At 40.1% G+C, this 26,433-nt stretch overlaps 1 protein-coding gene across 4 annotated transcripts in view; it reads right to left on the bottom strand.

Annotated features, from left to right (window-relative positions):
• The window catches only part of map2k5 (mitogen-activated protein kinase kinase 5), an 88,021-nt gene extending 61,958 nt beyond the window's left edge, over positions 1-26,063 (bottom strand). For 3 of the 4 annotated variants that reach the window (XM_054770193.1, XM_054770190.1, XM_054770192.1), the window contains exons 1-8: positions 25,625-26,063; positions 25,479-25,527; positions 25,232-25,299; positions 17,428-17,497; positions 16,751-16,791; positions 12,227-12,294; positions 12,079-12,127; positions 9,469-9,533 (exon numbers count right to left, since the gene is read on the bottom strand). In XM_054770193.1, coding sequence (XP_054626168.1) covers positions 9,469-9,533; positions 12,079-12,127; positions 12,227-12,294; positions 16,751-16,791; positions 17,428-17,497; positions 25,232-25,299; positions 25,479-25,527; positions 25,625-25,750 — 536 coding nt within the window. In that variant the 5' untranslated portion in view covers positions 25,751-26,063. Of the gene's footprint in view, positions 1-9,468; positions 9,534-12,078; positions 12,128-12,226; positions 12,295-16,750; positions 16,792-17,427; positions 17,498-25,231; positions 25,300-25,478; positions 25,544-25,624 lie in introns of all 4 variants that reach the window. The other variant, XM_054770191.1, reaches the window with a different exon arrangement.
• Between the last annotated feature and the right edge of the window lie 370 nt (positions 26,064-26,433).

Below are 26,433 nucleotides of genomic sequence, written 5' to 3'. Positions count from 1 at the left end.
GTACATCCAAGCTTCATGTCTTTAGTATTGTTGCTTGAGAAGATCAAATAAATTGGGGTTACGTTCCAGGACGCTGTCGTTACCAAAAGACTGAGAGCTTTTCGAAATGAGCTGTTCTAGGCGAACCTTGAGTATTGGCTGGACGGCCCATAGAACCAATGAATCGGTATTGAAAGAAATATGAACAGCAATTTGCATCATGAGAAACATCAAGAAATGGAAGTTGCGATACTTTGGCCACGTCATAAGAGCTAAGAACCCACATTTTTGAGGGCCGTATTAACGGACGAAGGACTAGAGGTAGACAGCGGCTACGGTGGAACAACAACATCAAGGACTGGACAAGAGAATCATTGACTTCATGCGTAAGAACTGCACGGGATGGATGTGAATGGAGAAGACTGGTGCAGGAACTCATGGCCCCCGACCCTCCATAATGAGGAAGGGAATAGAAGATGTTCTAGGACCAACCACCAGTGAATAAGAAAAATTGGCAAGTATACACATCTGTGTGTATACTAGCGGCCCCGCCTCCACCCACTGAGACAAAGAGACTGTATGACTGACAAAAGGGCTCACTCCGTTCATGCCTTTGTTCCATGGAACAAACGCGCCAAGGTGCTGACGCCATTGCACAGAGTGAACCCTTTTCCTGCCTGTTTGGAGGCGGGAGACAAGGCTGGCAAAATTATTGAGTTGATTTTGATTTATTATATGATTAATTAATTTATTTACTATCATCCCAGGCCTAGTTCTCACTTGTCACGTTTTACTCTTGCGAGATCTTGTGACACCGCTATTTAGATGTGTGTAATGTAAAGTATACTAAATATTTGACAGTGAATTAGGCACACTGTTTGACTTACAAAACGGATTGAAAGGTAACTGTGTATCTGTACTCTTAAAGACAGAATCAAGACATTTGTCCATGATCTTAAAATTAAGTGTGTCAGAAAGTACTTTAGAGAATACAAGTGTGAAGATCAAGTACAAAGAGCATCGTTTGCTATAAAGGGATGCTATGAAGATAAATATATGGTACAGCTTGGTTAAAGAAGACTGTCCTTGACCACCTCAGGGCTGACCATTCTTGTATGAATTACATTGACAGACTTGTGACAGCGGGAGAGACGGGGACAAGGTTATATAGCGACCCCCCCGTCGCTTCCCCCTGATCTGACCCCAGTAAATGTGCCCCATTGCCTGGATCTTATTTACACACTAGCTCCCCTGTAATAAAAGCTCCATCATGCAGTATTCATAGGCCCTCTCGCTATATCTTTCAAGTAGGGGCTACATGTTAAGGAGTCTGGCCTTCTGGATCAGGGCTAATGCGGTACTTTTACACTGCCACATGGTTGATGGGCCACCGTTCCTACAACCTGACAGCTACAGCTGTTACGGGGTCACTTACACAAAATCCTAAACACACAGACGTCCGTTTGTAAAGAATATTTATATTAAGAGCATAATACTGTTATGGTTTATTTCATTTCTAACTTGCTTAACGGGGTGTTACATTGAAGGAAATCACATTTAAACTTGCATAACTGAACATGTCCGAAAAGGAGTAGGAAGAAGCAGAGTTGATTTAATCCTACCACTTCTCCATGTCTCAGCAAGCAGTTACTGATAGGTCTGTTGACTTCTGTTTAACATTTTTTATAGGAAAAGAAAGGATAAATTATGTAGGGCTGCAACTAACAATTATTTTTTTAGTTGATCTGAAGCTTGTTGTTTCGATCCATTGAATAATCGATTAGGCAGGGGTGTCCAAACTTTTTCCATGGAGGATAGTGAAAAATCAAATTATGAACGGGCCATGTTACACAACCCATGTTACACATATTTTAACTCATTCAATCTCTGCCATTTTTCAAAAGACAACCCCTTCAGTACCGTCAATTTTAGACGATTTTGACTGATCTTTCAAGGCACACAGAATATTGTGTTCTATGGCTATATAAAGATGGAACCTACCAAAAAAAAGCTCAGACTCTCTCTTTCATCAGAAAAAATACTTTGTTTCTACCTTTTTTCGTTCTTTAGTAATCAGCAGTAGAACATAGATAAGTTTTAGGAAAATATCAGTTCCCGGCTCGAAAAGGGGGAAAAGATACATTTGAAGCATGGTTTAGGGGGCTCGCACGGGAAGTGCCGCTCAAACCACTGGTTGCATATAATAGGGTGTCGAAACGGCGGCAAAAAACCTTGGAAACTCCTCTGTTACGGAGTGTGAATATAAGCTAGCGGTGTTCTCTTAGTTTAGCTAGTGCTGCTGTGTGTGTGAGCGACTTCACCGTGTTTAACTGCTTTAATGCAAGGACAATTTTACAATGCCCACTGACGACGTGCAGGTTCTGAGTGGAAAAATACCAAGCACGTATCAAAAGTTAATTGCCATTCTCAACACAAACAACACATTCCGGCCTTCAAAATAAGAGCGCACTTTGTCACATTTGTCTAATTGTGTAAACAAAATAAGGGTGTCATTAAAATATATGACATTAATAACACAATTGGAATTCCATCTGTGACTCCATCTTCTGGAATTCCATCTGTGACTCCATCTTCCTTAATCACAAGCATGGGCATTACAATTTGTTGATCATTTTGGGTGCTGAGGCTGACATCCCATTAGAAAAGTTAGCTAATCTACTTCCATTTCTCAATTACTGGACTAAATGGGCCAGTGATATATTGCATCAATAAATGTAAGGATTTTGGAATTTTATTCACTAACCCAAATAGCACACACTGGTAAAATAAGTAGAAAAGAAATTTTAAAAAGTTCAAATGGAATTTGGGAAAAAATAAAACAGATTTCATACGGCCCTTAGAGAGTTTGTTAAAAAAAAGTGTCATATATTGTAAATCACACCACAAATTGATCTATAACCATGTCAAATGATTAGTCCTACTCTTATGTATTTTGCACACCCATTTTTTCCAATTTGATCTTTTATTGGATGTACTTTTATTGGATTAGGGACCTGACTCACAGAGGTTTGTTACAAAAGCCAAACAATATTGTTGGTCATGCTGTGTAATAAGAAAGTAAATTCAGCAATACTTTGTTTGCATTATTTTTATTGCATTGAAGAGCTATTGTCATATCCATATTCAATTCCACAGATTCATGTTTGTAACAAAAGCTTATTATTATTTAAAAAAAACAAACAAAAATGTGGGTTCGGATGCCAAAAAATGTGAATCGGGACATCCCTAGAATATATTCTGAAAAAATTATAATCCATCTATCCATCCATCCATCCATCCATCTTCTACTCCGCTTGTCGTAAACTAGGGTTGCGGGTATGCTGAAGCCTATCCCAGCTGACTTTGGGTGAGAGGTGGGGTACACCCCGGATTAGTCGCCAGCCAATCATAGTAAAAAAATAATAATAATAATAATAATGATCAAGGGTAAATTCAAGAAAAAACTGTACAGTATCACACACTGTGCTTTTCAGCATTCTGCTTCCCCCATGGACCTTGTAATCATCAGTTGATAAGTTGGTATCAATACTTCTGCATTCATTTCAAATTCCCTGTGTGTCCACTGCTATTATCCTGATGATGAAGATTCTAATGCAGTTTCTGCAAACATTACAATGAAATGTAGTGTGTATATTTATGATAAATAACATTAATTTGGGCCAATGTTCATCAGTGGAGGTTACCTTTGATATTTGGGGCTGATCTTGCTCTGTTTTTATTGTCCTATTAATTATAACACAATACTCAGTTAAAAGTTTCATCCCCAAACAGCGAGTGCACTGTCATTGATAAAACTTTTTAACCCCTTTTATCAATTATACTGTATATGTATCAGCGGTGTCACGAGATGGGACGATACACGAGATTGGGTCTACGAGAACGAGAACAAGACGAGATTTTAACATTACATTGAAGAAAAGTACAATGAAAAAATATGACAATATATTGTAATATAATTTCAACTATGTTACACTCTTCTGCACTGCATGTATGCTAGCGGACCCGCCTCCACCCACCGAGACAAATCAAAGATGGCGCCCTCCGTGGCAGACGTCTCTGTGACACTCTCCCGTGTTTTTCTATTTTTTTCTATTTTATTGTTCATTTTGGACATTCAACACACTCACGCAGTACATTACAACAGAGAGACACTTTTGAACATCGGCAGGGTTCACCATGAACTTTCATTTAGCCTCTCAGACTTTGCCTTTCTTCTGCGCCGGGAGAACGCAGCAGCCTGCGGACCTGGTGAGCTGAATACCCGGCGAGCAAAGCATCTGAGGCGTAAACGAGGCAAGCGAGCCGGCCTGCATGCTAGGCTAAAAGCTAGAGCGACGAGGCCACCGCTACCAAGCCTGCTGCTAGCCAACGTCCGCTCTCTTGAAAACAAGATGGACGAACTACGAGCAAGGATTACAGCTCAACGTGAGATCAGGGAATGCTGTGTGCTCACCTTCACAGAAACCTGGCTGACGGAGGATATACCGGACTCGGCGAACCAGTTGGAATCATTTGCTGCTTACCGGGGAGATCGGACTTTAGCGTCTGGTAAACACAGAGGTGGCGGCGTCTGTGTCTACGTAAACAAACGGTGGTGCACAGACGTACAGACGATGGAAAAGCACTGCTCTCAGGACATTGAGCTGCTGATGGTGAAATGCAGACCTTTTTATTTGCCTCGTGAGTTTAGCGCTGTGTATTTAGTTTAACTTTCTCACAGGCAGGCCCCAGTCAGTCAGAGTCCACAATCGCACATCCAGCTCAAGAATTGTGAGCACTGGGACCCCACAGGGGTGTGTGCTGAGTCCACTCCTCTACACGCTCTTCACCTACGATTGCGTGGCCTCCCAGAACAACACCAGCATCATTAAATTTGCGGATGACACTACAGTCATCGGACTGATCACTGGTGGTGTTGAAACATCATACAGAAGAGAGGTGGCGGACCTCATAGCTTGGTGTCGTGATAACAATCTCCTTCTCAATACAGATAAGACTAAAGAGATGATCATTGACCCAAGAACAAGGGAAAAGGAGCCGCATAGACCCCTGTTTATTGATGAGACTGAGGTGGAGAGGGTGGAAACCTTCAAGTTCCTTGGCACACACATCAGCGAGGACCTCACCTGGTCTCACAACACCCAACAAATTATGAAGAAGTCCCAAAGGAGACTGTACTTCCTGAGAAGACTGAGGAAATTTGGCATGCCCACCACAATCCTGAGTTGCTTCTACAGATACCGCCTCCATCACTGTTTGGTACGGTAACTGTACAACACGTGATAGGAAGGCACTCCAGCGGGTGATCAAGACCTCACAGAACATTGTTGGGGCAGCCCTCCCCTCACTGCAAGACATTTATAAATCTAGAGTCCTACACAGAACATACAACCTCATCAAGGACAGCACACATCCACAACACTCATTATTCACACTCCTACCGTCAGGCAGACGCTACAGGAGTTTGAAGTCCAGGACCACAAGGCTGGCAAACAGCTTTTACCCACAGGCCATCAGGCTCCTCAACGAAGCACTCGCACACGCCGCACGCAACACACGCACACACTCATAGCACTTTATTTATTTATTTATTTATTTGTATTATTTACTTGTATTACTGTCTCTTCTGTTGTTGTTGCTTAATTTATTGGTATATATGTTTATGTGTTTATGTTTCTTATGTTCTTATTCTTTCATTTGTTTTCTTTCTTTTCTTGGGAGAATGAACAGAATAAGATTTTCATTGCATGGTATAACTGCTGTTTTACCATGCACATGACAATAAAACTCTCTTGAATCTTGAATCTTGAATCTTGAAAAGACAATGTATGACTGACAAAGGGGCTCACTCCGTTCATGCCATTGTTCTATGGAACAAATGCGCCAAACCAACGCACAGAGTGAACTCTCTTCCTGCAGGGTTGGAGGCAAGAGACGAGGAAAACAGACACGCATGTACAGGGCAATATATTTTGTCTGCATGTGCCTTGCGATTGACTGGCGACCGGTCCAGGGTGTACCCCGACTCTCGCCCTAAGTCAGCTGGGATAGGCTCCATAATACCCCTGCGACCCTAGTGAGGATAAGCGGCATAGAAGATGGATGGATTGATGGATGGAGTTTATTTCCATTAATTGTGTGATTAATTAATGAATGTATTTATTATTGTCCCAGTCGTAGTGCCCATGAGAATTTTTTTTTCCTGTACAAGAAATCTTGTCACGTTTTAATCTCATGAGATCTAGTGACACCACTAATAATTATACAAAATAATAATTAAATAATAATTATCTCTTCATTGTATTTGATGCCACTGTGCATTGCACACACAAATGAAGGCTGATGGAAAAAGCAGACATTTCAGGTGCATGTGACATGCACAATGTTGATGTCGACTACGACTTGAATATGATCTAGAAACAATAAAATCATGAGCACATGAGGTAAACACTGATTAATCAAAGTGATTGGAGTCTCTAACATAAAATGTAATCAATATCGCGACAAAACAAATCAATACAGAAAAGGCTGAGAGGCTGAGAGAAGAGTGTTAAGTAGATGTTAACATGCTGGTTTTAATTGCACTCCTGGATTCAAGAGACTAAAAGAATGCCCTGTGTGTCCTTGTAATTGTATTTATAAGCCAGAGAGTCAGTTAAATTGGCGGACAAGATGGTGCTCTGAGAGCACGTGTAATAAAAAACAAAGACAGACGCTGACGGATGACCAGGTCAGCATGTGAGAGCTGAGGTGTTGGTAGCATCCAATTGAGTCTAAATGGCCCGAGGTCATAAATGGGCTCAAAGGGTTGAAAGGTGGGAAGCATTTAGTGATGTTTTTACACGGGATGAGACCAACGTTGCTTTCTAACCAAGCAAGACAGAAATCCAGCTCCACAGGCGGAATTGAAAAATCGTCTCATAGGATACGGAACAAAGGCATCCTTGTTCAGCCAGAGGAATAATGGAAAACACACAGGCATTTTATAACCTAGAAAAACATTTCACCCCGGCTCAAACATTAGCAATAGGAGGCTTTCGACTAGAGCTGCAACTAACAATTATTTTCTTAGTCCATTAATCTGAAGCTTGTCGTTTCAATTAATCGAGTAAAAGGTTAAGCTTTAGACGGACCAGAGCAATATGAAGCAAACACAAACAGATAGCGGTTTGGTCCGCAACATATCAGAAAAGAAGCAAAAATTGTCCATCACTGTTTTCCAAAGTCAAAGCTGATGTGCGTGAATGTGTGAAACACACACGTAAACAAGATGGCCGTGGCACTCCATCGTGGAAGAAGATGAGAGAGTCTTCATCACATACACAAGAATGGAGAAGCGACACTGCACTGGGATACGGCGGGAGACAAATATACGCAGAACAATTTGTGAGGTCTGATTTTATGGAGGAGGCATTTTTATGATGCAAATGTATTACTCTTTTGAACGCAAATTGTTTTGAGAAGCCAGACTCTTCACTTAAATGACCCAGCAACTAAGCAGAACTACGTTCCTCGTCACGGAAATCCAACCAGAACTGGACTCACGGGACCAAGTGGGGGAGTGAGTCACTGTTGATGTACTACACTGCTGATGGGGATGTCATACAACTTCATGTCAAAAAATCCCAACTATCCCTTTAAGGGCATTTTAGTTCATTTGGTCATTTTTTATGATCCAAAAGCTGAATTTAGGCAAAGAAATATGTACAATTTGATAAATATGCATACTTTGTGACAATAATATGGTTTGAAAAACCGTGATAGCGTGAAGCCAAGAAAAATCAAACCACGATGTGGCGATGGACGACTGTACTGTATATTTTTTAACAATATGGGAATTTTTATTTGCTGTTTTCATTTTATAGATTAAATCTTTTCTTTCTTTTGAATGTCTTTGGTTTTTCAATGTATATATATAGCCCCTTACCCAAGTGTACAAAACATGCTAGATAAATAAACTGCTCTGCTTCTACTATTAAGTACTTTTAGCAAAATAATGCACAACAGCAAAACAAGGTAGAGTTGTATTTTCCCCCCTCCTCTCCTCCCAACCATAACATTTCCAGCACCAAAAAATATGGATTTTCTGCTGCGCTAAATTGACTGAGAAGTTGTTGGATTTGCAATATTGGCCTTCACACAAGTGTACTGTAACCATTTCTCCCGCTAAACATCAGCATTCTGTTTGTCCTACAACTATGAGAGATTGGACTTTAATGAAACAATCTAAAAGCAATAAAAGACTCAAATGTATTTGGAATGAGACAAGAGAAAATAAATAGACGCCATTGTGGTTTGGCGAGATTGGAAAGGTACTGGGTTTGCCGTGGATGTGAGACAACACTTGGCTCAGTCAAGGTTAGCCTGAGCAGTAATCAATACTTCAATCTCAATAAAACAGCTCAATGCAGGTGGATTGATGGGAAGGAGGAAACAAGGAAGGAGTGGGAAAGAAGGACAGGAGTGGCATCCTTGTCATAACTTTAGCTGCTTGGTAATGTATCCGTCTCGCCAGTACTGACGGATTGGGACAGGTATTGTTTTGTACTATACACCATCACAGTCATAGCTTACCACCTCAATTGATTATTAATATAATATAATATATTGTAATTTTATATATTGTACAATATTTTGTATTTATTACATTTATATTTTAATATTTAAATACAACCACTAGGGGTGTCACAAGATCTCCCGAGATTAAAATGTGACAAGATTTCTCGCTCAGAAAAAAAAAAAACGGTCTCGTGGGCACTTGGCCTGAGATGATAATAAATAAATAAAACAAGAAATGAAAAGGAACTGAACAATTTCGCCGACTTCTAAATATTTCCATGTGCATGTGTGTCTGCTTTCCTCATCTCTCGCCTCCAAACAGGCAGAAAGAGGATTGACATTGTGACATTGTGCATTGGTTTCAGCACCTTGGAGCAATTGTTCCAACACAAAATACAGTTTTTTATTGAAACTTAAATAAAAAGTTTCATTTAAAAACTGCATTTTGTGTTCAGCTGTGGTGTCATTGACTGAAAAATTTAAATTTGTTTGATCATCTGAAACAATTAAGTGTGACAAACAAAAGAAAACCAACAAGAAATCAGGAAGGAGGAAAAACACTTTTTCACACCACTGTATATATTACTTTTACATTTGTTTTTAATAAAAATGTATTAATTATGTTTTTTAATCAATGAGCAGGTGTGTCCAGACTTTTGACTTTGCAACCTCCAGAACAGAATAAATACATCTAAAAAGTGCCACGCAACAACATACATGGAAAAATAGAATAAAAATGATATGCAGTATTGTACATAGGTAATATATCAATACTGTCTTTCCACCAATTCTAATTAATCCATCATCATTCCTACATTCTCACAGCATCAGCAAGTATCTTTTCAGAGTCCTTCTCAAATATTGTGCTGTGGCTTGTATCCCTGGTGCCCCAATGTGTGAACCACTTACTTGTACACTGTTCCTCCATTTCCTTGCCCAAGTTGCTCCTGGTACTGAATATCTTGGGCATTTATCTGCAAAGTCACAAGAATATGACATAGTACAGTAGGCACTGATGAAAAGTGAAACAGTAAGGTGCAACAGGCTTTTTAGTTAAGATAGAAAAAAAACAGACTGCATTTTGAGTTATGTTAAATTGATGTTTATGATACATTCATGTGCATGAATGTCAACAAAACACAAATTTGCAAAAGCATTATCATTCTTCTGCATAAACAAGTAATAATGTACATGGAAAAGCAATAAATAATGGTGCATTCGTCTCAGAAGGAGTTTTGTTTAAATAAATGACTGAATGAATGCTCTTTTTCAATTTATTTATTATTATTACCTTTCCCTTATTATAAGCAATATATACAGTATGCAAAAAAATTACCAGTTTGCAGTTTAAAGACGACAACATGACAAAGTATACCGTTTTCATGAGATGTTAAGTATTTTTTTCAAATTACTGTCCTCGTATTACAACATTTTGCGGCTGTGTAAAAGAGAACTATGTACAGTACGTGCGAGCGGCGGAAAAATACATAGTTGGGAGTCGCTACACTGAGGAAGGACGTCCCTTTTGCTCCGTTTAGGTAACTTTTTCTCCCCTCGTGATATCTCCCAAGAGTGAGGCAGACTCTTCTAATGGCAGTGCATCACAAAAAAGGAAAGTGAAAGTGAAAAATGAAGTGAAATTAGATGACATAAAACGCTCAGAAAGTGAGAAACGCTGACCGACATTGGCTCCAGGCTTGGTCTAAGCTGCTTGACTATCGCGACCCTCATAAAGGAAAAAAGATGGTATGTGAACATGGGAAAGGATCTGCTCCTATGAAATAGACAGTAACAATTAAGCAGTGTAGTGGTCTCATTATTTTGACTTCCTCCTCCCAATAAGCCTGTCTGTGTAAGAGTAAAAAACATCTTCAAAGTTTGGGATTAGCAGGAGAGCACCGAAACATGGTACATTGAAAGGTAGAAGAAAGTTTTCATCTCTGATGAGAAAAAAATGTAAGCTTGACAGTCCTGATGGCTTCCGACGTTACTGTCATGACAAGGAGATCCCACGGCACAGTGGAGGGGAACCATCATGATCCTTTAATGGAAATGGTTGGTGGAAGGTTGTGCAGGAGCGTCAAACGGCATGTGGAGATGTTGCAGGGGGCATCCCTCATGACTGAGGGACCTCGTCTGTGTGGTAATGACAACAGGACATGTCAACAGGATAACGCTGCACTTCACACTTCAGCCATCTTCTATGCTGTGGGCTGCTGGAGAGGGGGCAGCACGGACAGGGACAGGAGCAGGATCAATAGACTGATCAGGAGAGCGAGCGCTGTCCTGGACGGTCCTCTGGACTCCGTGGAGGAAGTGGGGGAGAGAAGGATGTTGGCTAAGCTGACATCCATCATGGACAACACCTCTCACCCGCTACATGACACTGAGGGTTCCCTTAGCAGCTCCTTCAGCAGCAGACTGTCACACCCACGGTGTAAGAAGAAGAGGTTCCGCAGATCCTTCATACCGACCACTGTCAGGCTCTACAACACCTGCACCACCTGAACCATGTTGTAGTCACTATGTATTCTTTACTTGCGTATCTTGCTTGCTGCTTTAACAAGTGAATTTCCCTGCTGTGGGATAAATAAAGTACAATAGATAAATACAAAGTACAATACAATACAATTCTTGCCTGACAAAGGACTTCATCCAGAGTAATAATCTTACTCTTTTGGACCATCCTGCGTGTTCCCCTGATCTAAATCCAATGGAGAACATTTCGGGATGGATGGCAAGGGACGTTTACAAATATGAACATCAGTTCCAGACAGTGGATTTTTCATCTGATTAACAAGAATGGCGCAGCTACTCATTACTGACTCCTTTTCTCAAAATATTTTTTTCTATTTTAAGTATGTTTCGTTTTTTTTTGTTTTTTTTAAGCTATAGTTGTAAACTTTTGATCAGCTGATGAACAGCCTATTTCAAGTTAATGCTTGCTTGCAATAAACTGCTTACCCAACATTTTTTTCATCTCACTCCCATTTCTTCTTTTTGCATTTTGAAGATCTACTTGAACATCCTTAAGATCCAACAGTGCAAAATGTACATTCTTGCAATTTTTCAACTGGTCAAAATTTTGATCAAGAGTGTAGAAGGACTTCCTGTATAATATTGGTTCATTGCTTGTCTAAAAGCTGATTTACTGTGATAGAAGGTTAAAGGTAGACAACACATAAAAGTATCAAGGCACTATATGACTACTCACTAGCTTGAACAGTTGTGATAATATGATGAGAGAATAAAAATATATACGGTATCTATCAGAAGACTTAATTGAGACACAAGCCACCATATTAAGTCGTGGAGAAGAAATGCGGAATGCAGCATGCTTGGTACTTGGACGTAATCCCAAAAAAAACCAAACAATAGCGTGTTGGCAAACATGTCGGCAACTGGAATCACAAAGAATCAATAACCAAGAACAAGCACTCATGATCATGTGCTCTGGTGAGTGGCTACAGGGTATGAAAGGACGAACACTGACTTGTACTTAAACTAAAACACACTCACCTGTCCATTTGTTAAGATCCGCTTCAGCTCAGCAGATGATTGCTTTAAGCTGAATAAAAAAATAATAATACACAATTGTAAAGACATTTCTATCCGAGACCTCTTTCAGCTGAACTTTGATGATGCGCTAAATGCTCCCTGAGCTTACCTGTTGTTGGCTATCGGGTCTGTGACACCATGTGTGCAGTCATTGGCTGGGGTAGGCCTTGTATTCACCTACATTTGCGCAAAGACATACACACTTTACAGTGAAGGTGGAAACACACATACTTGTATATGACCCAACTTTTAAATACAGGCTTTCAGTTGAACTGGGAGTTGAATTAGTTTTTGGGGATGACCATCGCTGTAACGAAGAAAAGTGACAGAAATAACTGGAAAGACGTTTACATAGACGTTTTTTAAACGAAAGACGTTTACATAAACTCACCATGGGCATGAACGTCAGTGATTTTAGGCTTTATTAAAGCCATTCTTTTTGTTATGCTACAAGTTACCAGGTTTTTAGGAGGTGAAAAGGCTAGCGCAAAAGATAAGACAGGGATAATGGTGATATTAATTATATTAATGGCAACATGGCAAATATTTTTCAGTAATACAGTAATTCCTCACCACTTTGAGCTTTGAATTTTGTGGTTTACTCTACTGTGGTGAACCTTCGTATTTTACGTAGTTTGCCTAAATTCGGGAATTTCAAGCATAAAAATGGCTAAATGGGCCGCATGGTAGCCGAGTGGTTAGCATGTTGGCCACACAATCAGGAGATCGGGAGTACCTGGGTTAGAATCGTCCCTTGGGCATCTCTGTGTGGAGTTTGCATGTTCTCCCCTTCCTCCCACATTCCAAGAACAGGCATGTTAGGTTAATTGGAGACTCTAAATTGTCCAATGTGAGTGTGAATGGTTGTTTGTCTATATGTGCCCTGCGATTGGCTGGGTGTACCCCGCCTCTTGCCCAAAGTCAGCTGAGATAGGCTCCAGCATACTCCCCAACTCTAAAGAGGATAAGCGGCATAGAAAACGGATGGATGGAAAAATGGCGAAATGAAGTAAAATACAAATACAAGGCATTCAGAAGACATGACAATATGTAGTATTGTACACTGGTCATTAGGTGTCAGTAATGTTACTGTAATTTTGGGTGAGACACACAAGCACCAGACTTGATTGCCGGAACAACAGGCTTTTATAGCAGGTTTGAATGATCTCACAGCAGGCACAATAATCCCTAATAAAAATCCATCGTAAAATCACAGACCACTGTTGCGGCCATAACCCACGCCAGACTGAAAATAAACTCTGAACTCCAGACGTCACTTCCTGTCCGCTCCCCACTCAGCTCCCCTAGCACCAAAACAACATTTATAGCAACACACACAAGCGTGAGCCTTATTTATGTCTGGTTTTATTTACTCTGATTAAGTCTACTATGTTGGGTAATAGGAGCATAATGGTGACCATAGGGGTGTTATTTCATGTCAAGAGGGCTCTAATAATGTTAAAAAGCATATTTAGAAGGTTGCAAATATTTGACTTATAAATAAAGAAGCCTATTTTGCGGATATTCACTGATAACGGTTGGGTCTGGAACCAATTAACTGCCATAAATGAGGGACTACATTGTATACTGTATCTCTAACTGGTAGATCTTGTGCAGGTTCACGGCCGAGACCAGGGATCTTGATCGCAAAAAGGTTGGTGACCACTGATCTAGAGTATGAATAATTCCAGGTTTAACTGGAGTTGCGTGCAATTACATATACAGTAATGTCTGCAACATCTGGGAAAATAAGACAAAGACATGAGTAACAATAAAGTGGAGACATTAAAATGTCATCCTTCACTAGGGAAATTGTTTTTTTTTTCCAAAAAAATTTTCATGCGTATCTATGTTTACTCGAGCAGCATGAAAGAATAGACAAGCCATTGTATGGGGAATAGTGAAAAAGACTCTTCTAATTGAGGTCAAAAGGCAGGTGTGTTGGGTCTACTAAAGCGAAGGGATTCTCTCTTTAATTAGTGCCCAGGAAGATCTAATTTAAACGGCACACAAGACTCCCCTCAGCCAATTATTTTTATATTAACATAGCAGAAAAGGGGTGAAAGATTACCAAAGGTTTTTGGAAAACATCTTCCTGTCATAACAGAGCCTTGACTTAGTAGATGAGCAGTTGGAACTCTGCAGAGGATACAATAAATAAGGTATTCCAAGTATTTGGGGGTTGTGGGGGGGATTTTATTGATGAAGCTGAGAAAACGGGAATGGAATCGTGAGGGTTTTGTGGTGTATGTATGCCAATATCTTAAACCTTCTCGTTCCCACACATTCACAATCGAGCCTTCAGAGCACATTTGTGGATTTTTCTGTCAATTTTTTTCATTCACCGTAAGTCGGTTTATGCTTCACTTATTCTTGTAAAATTACTGCAGATGCTTCCATTTTTGCTGCTGTTTTTTTTTTTTTTTTTTTAGTTTTCTTAAATATTTTGGACACCCCCGGTATAATGTATAGCAGGTGTCGGGAACGTTTTTGGCTAAGAGAGCCATGAAAGTCACATATTTTAAAATGTATTTCCATGAGAGCCATATAATATATTTTTTAAATTGATGCGTGCAAGAGCAAGACAAACAATTTTAGAAAATAATAAGCCTCTGAATTTATTCTTTTTGATAACGTTGTAATACCAAAGCTAACCAATAATAATACTTCTTACCATTAATGGAAGTTCTGGTGCGGCATGGTTTTTCACCGTACGCTTTTCTTTTTTTTAAATTAGCTAGCTGACTATTTGATTAAAGGAGGGGAAGTTTATTTCTTGACATCTCAATGACCAGGGCAGGCTACCGCATTACCCAGTAATAATCCAGTTTTTGTGTCAGACCTGGAAAATATCGGAAGGACAGCTGGCATTGGTTCTGGCAAAATGGGTCAGGGGTCCCGGCAGGACCCAAAGATGGCAAAAACATGCCACTTTTGCGACGGGTCAATTTTCAGGCTTTACTTCAGGTCCGCCGTGACTAGGCCTGTCACGATAACAAATTTTGCTGGTCGATAATTGTGCTATAAATTATCAACGATAATCGATAGTTTCAACCTTTTTTTAGACCATATTGTTAAGTTTATCATTCAATGATCACTAATATGTGATAATGTCACATTTGAACTGTATTACCAAATGTAGTGCATCTAAAAGAGGCACAGATGCCTACTATAGCACTTACGAGAAGTCACCACTTCACATACCTTCACGTATCGCGAACTCGCACCGCCCGGCACTACACATTCACTTCGATCAAATGCCCCAGCAAGCGCCAACCGCCGGGACGAATGCCCCACAGCACATAGACACTGGAAGTGTTCTTCAAGTTGCAGAAACTAGGGTTGGGCGATACGGACCTTAGCATGTATCACGATATGACGAGTCTTGTATAAAAAGCTACAAACCTTAACCCATATAATTAAATACACTTGTCTCAAATTGTAAAAGCACTTTTATTGATTTATTGGTAACAAACTGTACAATACAGCAAGTGCATTTAGTGTCTACCAAACTAGATCAGTGCAAAGTATTCAGGATTCAGGTATATGATTTAGTAGCAACTGCAAATTGCAAAACAGTAATACAGCTAAATATTGTGCTTCTAGACTGACTATAAAGGCATCATATCTTTGGCTAAATAATACAATAATAATAATATGTCTCACGCTTCATGACACACTCTTCCTACTCAACTCTGTTTGTGCTTGAGATGTTACAAATTTGTTGTGTCCCTAACTTTTGCTTGTCCCCGTTCCTTTGCAAACTTTGCATATTATGGTCTCTTGCTCCACTTCTGCACCATCGAAACCAAACCACTTCCATATTACAGAGGTATCTCCCCGTTTAGCAACAATTTCTTCGTCTAGTCTCCGCTTCTCCTCCGCCTTCAGACGTGCTCATTTTCTCTCTTTTGTCTCTGCAAACCACTGTGCCATGCTGTGGTACACATGAGGCTCCAATGCATCATAACAGTGCGCCACGGCGTGCAGTCGCAAAAAAAACACGTAATCAACTCTGCTTTTTTCTGTTTTAAATTATCATTTATACCGGAATAAGTCATTTTCTTATGATTGGAAGAATTTATACTGGTATACCGGTATATAAAAATTATCGCCCAACCTCAGCTGAAACTTTTTTGGTCCAGGATGTGGGGGAAATCTACCACACATTCAACGGGGGTTCCGGTGGGACCCAAAGATGGCAAAATCCCACATGGATGGATTAAAATGCATATGAAAGTTTTTCAACGTTAATTTTAAAAGTGTGATTTCTGTAATGTTGTGAGAGACAGATGCAGTAATCAAAAGAGCCGCATCTGGCTCCCGAGCCATAGGTTCCCTACCCTGATGTATAGTAATGATCATAACACTTCACAAAACTCTCAAATGGCTCTTTTTGCCCGTAGAAAAACAAGAGATAAAGAAAAATCCCTATCACAGCTACTGTACAGTATACCAAATCTTCTTTATACAAAACACTGACAAGTGGTGCAATAGTATGAGTGTGACAGAAGGAGAGCACTGGCTGCAATTGACATTTCAATAAGTGGAACACAGTATTACCAATCCATTCACTTGGAGACCCCCTGCTCATTCTGTGTAAGGCAGCTGAAACAATTATTGAGATAGGTACCTTCAGGCCATGTATGTTCCGGATCCCTGGAGTCTTGCCGGCTGAAACGGTAATTGACTAGATTGAAGAACACATCACTGGGCCATTTACAAATGCATCACTTCAGTTGTATAAAGGAGAAAAAAAAATGAAATGAGGGTTACTTTGAAATTAGCTAAAGACAAGAACAAGATTGAGCTGCTGGCCTCTTGAGAGTGAGGGTGATGTGCGTAGGACGGAAAAACTCTTGCAGTGAAAGAAATGAACAGGGTAGGGGTGAGAAAAATATGCACCAGAAAGAGCAAATACAATTCTTTGTCATGAAGCCCTTGGGGGGTTAAGATGTGTGTATGAATTACAGGTGGTCTGAAAACGACTCATACTTCCCACAAGATGAACAGAACATTTGAAGTCAGAGAGAGGCTTTGACTGAATCAAGTACCCATGAATATGTGAAAAAACGCTTTGTATGTGTCAAAAATGAGCACCTTTATTTTCATTCCATTCCCTTAGTTTGGCTTACAGTTCAAGTGATTCACCTACTGTGCATCATCTAATTGTGTTAAATAGATTCCAACGGGCAGTCTGGTGTACTTTATCTACCGCTTTAGAGGCTGTCCGACTGATAACGCATTCATCATATATACCACACGCATTACATAAATTTCCCTTCATGATTAATTGCAACCGCTCCATACCTCGTGGAAATATCTGAAGAGGGTCTGGCAGCTGGCCATTCATGCGCTGTTCATTCATTGTGCTGCAGTACTAGAGGAGACAAATAAAGTCATTGGTACAAGAAATTCAACATCATAATATCCAATTAATCGACAACTATTTTGGTATTCGATTAATCGATTTTTGATTTAAAAATGTCCTCAGCTTTTAATTTTATTTTTTTTTATTTCCTTAGTCGTCCATGAAAGCAGAGCTATAATCTTAGTGTTTTAGCCAAAAGAAGATATTCACTAGGTGTGAGGGAAATAATCGATTCTTAGATGCATCGCGATGCAAACATTGACGATTATTAATTGATTCATAAATGTCAATAATCTATGCTGATGGAACAAAAAAAAAAAAACTGAACAAAAAGATGGAAAGCGGAAGTGCTGCCCGGACAGTTTATAGTGGTGCACCTAAGGTGCTACTAGAATGGCTGAGCGTAAACTCCGACCCGCAGCCGCTGGATTTAAAGCGAGCTTCTGGAAGCACTTTGGCTTTCATGTAGTTGACGGTAAAAATGAGCTTGAGAAGAGCCAGACAATATGCAAGCTTTGTCATACAAGCTTAAAATATTCTGGGCACGTTTCCACTCGAACGAGGAGGAAAAACAGCCAGCTGAAGTTGCTGTCGACCACAGAACCATCGAGCAAGTGATAACTAAATTTTCCACCCAAATCGGAAAAGGCGCTGTTATGTCACCATAACAGCGTGTGTATGCTAGCGGCCCCGCCTCCAATCACCAGAGACAAAAAGGCTATATGACTGACAAAAGGGCTAACTCCGTTCATGCCGCTGTGAACTCTCTTCTTGCCTGTTTGGAGGCGGGAGTAATCAGTAGGTAAATGTGCTGGCAGTGTCAAAGCGCTTTGAGTGCCTTGGAGGTGGAAAAGCACTATACAAGTGAAAGACCATTTAACCGCGATAAACGAGGGACGACAGTAAAGCATGAACTGACATAGACGTGTGCTAAAACTACAGTGAATCCAATTACAACATCATAAAACTGAGAAGTATTCATTTCAGTGCATTAAAAATATGTAAAACTGCTCAATGGGCATCCAAAGTGTTTCCTAAATGTGAGCATGCTGTGTTGAAATCTGTCGCCGACGAGGACTGATGCCCCCGTGGGCTTGTTCTGAAGGAGTGTAGCATTAACCCTTTTCTCCTCCCGGTCAACAGCTCACCAAACACTCATATCCTACAGGACTAACACGTGTACACACACTCGGGAGCCTCTCTCATGCTTGCCAAGCCAATGCAATAATTGATGTTTCAGTTAACCAAACCATCTGTTTAACTGTGTGTTTTTGTGAACATGTGTGTGCGTGTGCCTCCTTCATTCGGTTAGAGGCTTCAAATCAACAACAATTAACACTGTGACCTTGCTGCAGTTAAAGTTGCGAAGATGTTGAAATTGGTGTAGTTTTTATGTACATGTGTTAATTGCATCTTTTCACTGAGAATCCAGTGTGAACCACGGAGTCATTCCACAGATATGTAAATGTGCTCTCCCATTGTGGGGAAGGATGGAGGACGGTGGGCCCGCTTGGATGGGGATGGATCAGAGTGGCTACCCAAGTGGCACAGCTGTTATTAAAAGGCCTATTTATCACTGTCACATCCCTCCTCGCTTCTAGCTCCGTGCTGATGCCCTCCAGCATTCTCGCTCGTCCACTTCTGAACAATGGGCCTAATACCAAAAACATGTTGTACGTGTTGGGGGGCGGGCTTCACGTACCTTTAATTTTCCGCTCAGCTAGCTTATTGATTAAGGCAGCAATTACCGCCAAATCTGTGGAAGGTGTGTTATTAAAAGACATTCTCCATTGTTGGCCAATAACTAAACTGTGTCCGATCCCAAATACAATCGCTCAGCCTAAAGGGACAAGAGCAGAGCCAGGGTCTCATCATCATTAGCAGGCGGAGGGGGTGATGGGAGTGAGAATGGTGGAATTAGAGCCATTACCTCCAGGGGGAGCTGATTGAGGAACAGATGAGGTCACATGTTTTTTTTTAGCACCTGACGGAGGCCAGTCTTTAACTTTGAACGGGGGCATCTGTCTTTCAGCGTGTCAAATAATGTTAAGGGATGCCTGCAAGACTTGTGGCTCTCACAGGAGCATGTAGCAATCAGTGTTCTCAATGATGGGGGGTTCCTTTTCACAATAGACGTCCTCTACACACTGATGTTAATTAACTGCAGTATTTCAGCATTCATTTTTGTTCAGCAATGAAGGGAAAGCACTTTATCTGTACAGAAAAATACAGTGGTGCCTTGGTTAACGTCAATAATTCCTTCCAGAAGGTCCGACACAAACCAAAACGGGCTCTAACCAAAGCAAATTATCACATAGAAAATTATACAAATCCAATTGATCCATTCCAAATACCCCCAAAAATTTAACACAAAACACATTTATAGACAATAATTCTAGTTTTACACGCACAAATCAATGCAAACATAATTACAAATGACAAGTAAATGGACAACTGCACCGCAAACACGCCGTAACCTATGTGCAAACAGTGCTTGACAAGATGTAAATCGTGTAAGTCGTGCAAGAGCGTGGTCGTTTCATGCCGACACAGGCCAGCCGTGTGTTGTCTTCTCTTTAGGTCGTATATTTCAGAGGTCTTGCACCCTTGTCTTGGTACGGTTTATCACCTTTCTCTTTTGTGTGGTCCATGTTTTTGTTACGTAGTGTATCTCTCTCTTGCAGCACAAAACAAACGCCACTGCTTTTAAATGTCGCCTGCGGCCCACAATGCATTGTGCGTTCACGTGCAAGTATCGCAAGATTTTGTCTTGGTCGCATGATTCAAAATGGCAGCATAAACAAAACGAACGGTATTTTGGACACAAAAAAATGTTAACAAAAATTTTGGATGCTAACAGAAAAACATGATAATCGGGGCGGATGTTAACTGAGGTACCACTGTACACTCATGACTGCCACACAAAACTTCAAATTAACTCAGTGCCTCCCATACATTTGTGGCGGCCCACACAAAAGTGGGACACATGCAATGTGCATCTGTCCGTGCACATTGCTTCTATAGTGGAATGAACAGAGAGAGTGGGCCCTCATGTCATTGAGCCTCTTTGTGGAGGCGGGGCTACTAGTGAGCGGATACAGAGAGTTTAGCAGTTACGTTTCGTGAGGCAGCAGACGCTAACATGAATGAAGGCGCAGAAGCGATGGTTTCTGAGGCGAATGCAAAAGCTGACAGCCCCAGTGTGAGAATATTTTGGTTTTAAACAGAATGAACACGATGAGCGCATGAACACCGACGACCAACACAGACAGTTTTCTCAACTGAAAAAAAAAAAATACCGATGGAGGTGCCTCAGGCAGCAGAGCCTTCATCCCAACAGTCAACGCTTTCTGAGGTGTTTGGTCGGCAAAATACAAACAAAACTGTTTTTCAACACTGTCCATTACAATTACATGCAAAGGCATCATTTTTTGGCAACACATCGAAGTCCAGTTCTGACTGCGAGGAACAACGCAGGACGTGGCAAAATGTTTCCACCTCGTGGCCCGCATTGGGCCTCCATGTTCTCTCATATCGTAGAAACGGTATGACGCAAAATTTTAGTGGTTTTGAAACCGTGGCTGTTTCATACCGTGGTATACCTTGAAACGGATAACCGGCCCAAGCCTAATGGATACACTGTATTTCATAATACGGTTGCATTTCATTGCATGTGTATGCTATCCTGCAAACATCATTGACTGATTGTGAGAGATGCATGAGTTACCCTCAGTCAGATTAAATGGAATAATCTCCAGAATTTACTAAAAAAAAAAAGAAAAAAAAGTGAGGATGATATGATGAGCTAGTACAGTACAATCATTAACGTGTTGATGTGGAGCAGAAATATTGTAGTATTGCATACAGTAGTAAAGTAAATATTACCTGTACACTGTATTTTAAAAGGTAATATGTTTAGTTGCACATTAGAAACTCTGTAACAGGATGAAAAAGCGACCAGAAGACATTGGCATGATAGACATGGACCAAAAAACAAGAAATTCTGCCTGTGGCTCCCGCAGCATTCTGAGTTGATGGGGGGTAAAAGACTTGTACAGATGAGCATAGATTTTTAGCAATTCTGCAGCCCAGGGGGCCCCTGCTTCTTAATGAGGCAAAACTTTAAGTACTGAATAATAAATAATCAAAATCGACAGCCATTTATCTGTCAGTGTGGCCGTGTAGAAATACCACATCACACATCATTACACTGACTGTCCGTGTCGTGAACACTAAACACTGTGGAGTGGGACACTCAACTCAAGTGTGCCCGTGTCGTGTGTCATACCGAACTTGGTGAGACATTGTGGCTACCAAACAAAATACTGCATGACGATGACGGCTACTCTTGAGAGCGTGGCTTAAATACAATTCTGACGACGTGCTATCAAGATGGCGCCAAACAAAGCTGCAAGTGCCAGCATTTTGATAAAGAAGGGGAGAAACACAATTCAATTCAAGAAATAACTGGCGGTGTTGCTCTTGCTGCCACATCGTGTCTTTGTGTCACAGTCATGTCTTCAATGAAGGTAAAAGTAACCTTAAACGAAAATGCACTTCTTTTTAAATTTTGCCCGTCATCCACTATCTTTATGAGAGACACTGACACATGTCTATCTCGTTTCTGTGCCTTCTAAAGATATAAAAACAGCTAAAAAGAGACAGGTAATTAATGCACGTAATGGGACACACCTATTCCGCCCGGAGAACACCCCCAAAAACCTCCAACAAAGTTTTATGGTTTTATATCCATGCTGTGGGCACATAGTAACAGGGACATTCATGGTAACATGTAATACTTACAGTATTCTGACGTACTTTGGTCATTTTTAAGCATTAGCGGAACTTCCTTCCTGGGTGCATTGATTTCACATAGCAACATAGAAAGGAACGCTACACCTAGCGTTAACTTTTCCAAACTCAAAAACTCAAACACAGCAGCTGTGGCAGCAGCTCCAATATGTAGCGTAGTGGCCTGAGATGTTGTGAGCGACTGTGTGGTGAAGCTAGTTGCTAGTGCCGGCTAGCACTGTAGCTAGCCGGCTAGCACTGTAGCTAGCCCGCTAGCACTGTAGCTAGCCCGCTAGCACTATAGCTAGCCGGTGTGGTGTGGTGTGGCGAGTTGTCACTACGCCAGTAACGTAGTTCTTCGGCGTGCCAATGTTAATAACAAAAACAACGTCTTTGTCGCTTGGTTAGTAAATGGAGCGGTGTTGGTGCTTTTAGGAGTTTTTTTCAGAAGGCTTTATAGGCGCAGTAGTTGCATCCAATTACGTACATTCTTACCTGCCTCTTTTTAGTTTTTTTATATTTTTCGACATGTGTTCATGTCTCAGATAAGGATTGTAGATGATGGGCAAAATTCCAAAGAAAAGTGCAGTTTTCCTTTAAGCTCGTCAGTCTGTCTTACATATTTGCCCTGACTTTGAAGTTGATCTGTAAAATAAGGCCAATGTGCATCGCAAACTTTTTAAATGGCATTTCTTGCGAAAAAGGCGGCTTCTCTGCATTTTATGGTTCTTTCTGAGCAATAGCGTTTTCCAAAATACATATTTGAACCATTTCCACATGCGAGAACGGCAAATGTATGCGGTATTTTTGCTCAGATTTGACATGACTCCTATTTACAAATACACTTGTTTGAGGTGGGGCCGACAACAACCGGATGTGACGTGACGTGAAACCTACCAATATAAACCTAGCAATATTTCATAGTGGAAAATCCTTTGCTATCAAAGTTGTTTGAAACCATAGTTCTAGTAACAGTGCAGTACTTGTACGGTCTCAGTTGTTTTATGTTTTTTTTTAATGATATTGGATACCAGCGTGGCACTAAAGTAGGTTTCTTTTAATAAAATACTCCATAAACCTCAGGTTGTGTACAGGGCTAATCTGCATTCTTCTCCTCTTGGCCGAAAAGCAGGGATTTCGCAGCCTCCTTCCTCCCCCACCACACCTATTCTGATGCGATTGGTCAGGGGTCTGTGATCTTTCTGTAGTTGTAATTCCTAAGTGCTAAATGCCATATTTCTGTGAAACCTCCTCAATTAAATCTGAACGTCCACACCATCATACTGAAAAATGAAAGGATGGAAGGTCCATTTTGATGTTGTGTAAACATGTACATTAAAAACGTATGTACTTTTTTCAAGAAAAAAACTGCAGCTTTGTGATATAAGTGAAAGTATTGTTAATATGAACATTGGTCATTGCTCTTTTTTCCCCATTTTCGTTTTGCTTTTTTCCCCCAAATAATTCAACTTTCTTCTTGAATAATCTTCACAAATGTTCTTTTTGTAATCGTATTACTTAATTCCCATAATATTATAACAACTAATTTTCCATAAATTACAATTTTGTTTTGTTTGTTTCTTATAATATTACAACTTTTGAAAAATAACATATTTTTCTTTAATATTTGAGCTCTCTGTTACTAAAATGACATTATATTTCCTCCTAATATTACTTTTTTCTCTTAATATTTTGACTTTCTTCTTGGAAAATTACAGCTGTTTTTTTAAGTGTCTGCTGCTGTTCTTTTTTAAAAAAATTTTCCAACTATTTCAACTTTGTTGTAAATTTTCTTCTCATAATTATGACGTTATTCCCATAATATTTTGACTTTATTCTCTGAACTTTTTCCTAATTTTGCAGAACGTACTACTTTCATCGCTGTATTGTATGTTTTTCATAATATTATCATTTTTTTAAAGTCTTTTTCCTTTAATATTTAAACTTTATGCTACTAAAATGACATTACTTTTCCTCATAATATTACAATGTTGTTCTCACAAAATTATGACTTTTGAAAATTATAACTTTTTTCGCTTAATAGCTTGCCTTTATTCTTGTAAAATTGCTGCTGATTTTCCCATTGTTGCTGCAGGCCTCAAATGGCGCTCGGGCTACACCAGGGGTGGAAAACTGTGGCCTGCAGGCCACATTAGGCCCGCCAAGCCTCTCAATCTGGCCCCCCAGGCATTTCCAAATTCCTTTTTTTAAACCTTTAACATGGACATTGTATCCGGCAACATGACTTACAGTGCTATTGTGGCACAGCTGAGTCGTACAGGAAATAGACAGATGCAATCTATAGCTTGTACATGAAGGCGATCCAAACAACACAACACGTCTACACACACGTTGACGCACAACGTAACCTACCTACTGCATCATGCGGGCATACAAATACATATCTACGCACAATACCATGACAAAACTAAACCCCCATATTCCAGCCGCAAGGCATGCTGGGTAGCTTGTGGTACTTTCTCTCCCAACATTTTACAATGTTTGTCGCATTTTTGTTTGATTGTGAAATATGTCGAGGAGGTCATCAAGGAAGTAAATAAGGAGGGATGTTACAATACTCTTGATGTCCAATATTTTAATGTTCATCGCTCATACTGTTGTTGCCAGTGGGCTACCCAGCATGCCTTGCGGTCGCTTATAAATAACAGTTTTAAGTTACGTGTTATGTTTAGCACTTTGCTGTTGTTTATTACCCACGCGCTAGTCGTAGTTGATTTATGTTAATGCGTTGACTTGTTGTGGATATGTTGTGTTCAGTTTCGTAAGTATGTTGTTCTGTTTGATGACCAGCTATATATGGACGGCCGTCAGACAGATTTTTTTAAACCAATGTGGCCCACGAGTCAAAAGTTTGGCCACCCCTGGTCTGCACTGTATGTAACATCAGCCAACATATTGACAAATACATGTCATAATAAGGTGTGTACTTACATATGACAACATAGCTTTGAGCTCTTCATCACTTCTTACAGTAATTCTGTCACCAACTTCATCTTCATCTGAAAGACATTAAGACTGTTTAGCATTTCATGGTATGGTATGGAATGCTATTCATCTCAAATCCCAACATTAATTTAAAAAAAAAAACATGATGTGGAAACGTCTATGCTCTGTTGCAACACAAAAAGTGATCATATTGACAAAGTTTGGTCAAGTTAAACTCAGTAAATATACTTACATTCAAAAGCAGTAACGGTGGCTTCAGGCATAACATCTCTGATAGCGATCTATGGAATAATTGATCTAATTAACAGGTGGTGTAAAAAAAAAAACGCTAGTTATAATACAGAATATATATGATGCTATGCTAGCATGGTGACTTACCAGTAAATCACTGAAGTTTAGCAGCGATGGAGAGTCGACGGAAGAATCCATGTCGCCTAAAGGAGTTTTTATTCGGATCACTATTCCCTCGGTGTCCATTATGAAGATGTTATTAAAGAAGAGCATTAGTTTGAAGACGAAAAAAATAGCTTCATAACAACACCTGCCGAAGCTAACGAGATCACTTCCTGTGGTGGTTTGCTAACACATTCTAGCATTCTGTTCAGTCCACACACTTCTAGGTAGTCACTTAAAGGTTTACAGGATAGTAACAGCAACTGTACGGGAGTCGGAATCACGCCATGGATGTAGAACAAGCTACACTAATGTTGTAAACTCGTATTCGTAAAGTATAACCGTGTGTACAGGGTTGTTTAGCTCATGGATGTTAGGGGAAGGAAGTCATAAGTATGGCAGCAGTAGCACACACACAACATCCGGTCAGTTATTTTCAAACTAAAAGGAATAAACTCTGTTCCTCTTTCTCAATATAACACATAATGTCAATATAATTTAACGTCAAACCTACTATGAGCAAGAATTATTTTTTAAAAAATTATGATAAATTTACATTTTTCAGTATTTAACTAATACAGTATGCAACGTATGCATAGCCATTTATTTAGTTATCTTATAGAAGGGGAAGGGTGGAAATCAATATACATTTTAATGTAACATTGTTTTTTTTTTTACTGCAAACTGATTGACGAGTACATTTAGTATTGATTTGATATTGACTGTATGGATAGTCTGTTTGTATGTCTTGGATCGTTACAATTCTTTTGTCACCCTTCTGACAAAAAAACTAG

Source organism: Dunckerocampus dactyliophorus, chromosome 3, assembly GCF_027744805.1.
Source record: "Dunckerocampus dactyliophorus isolate RoL2022-P2 chromosome 3, RoL_Ddac_1.1, whole genome shotgun sequence".
NCBI lineage: Eukaryota > Metazoa > Chordata > Actinopteri > Syngnathiformes > Syngnathidae > Dunckerocampus > Dunckerocampus dactyliophorus.
Note: the sequence above shows the minus strand (reverse complement) of the source record. Positions and strands in the feature narration are given on the sequence as shown.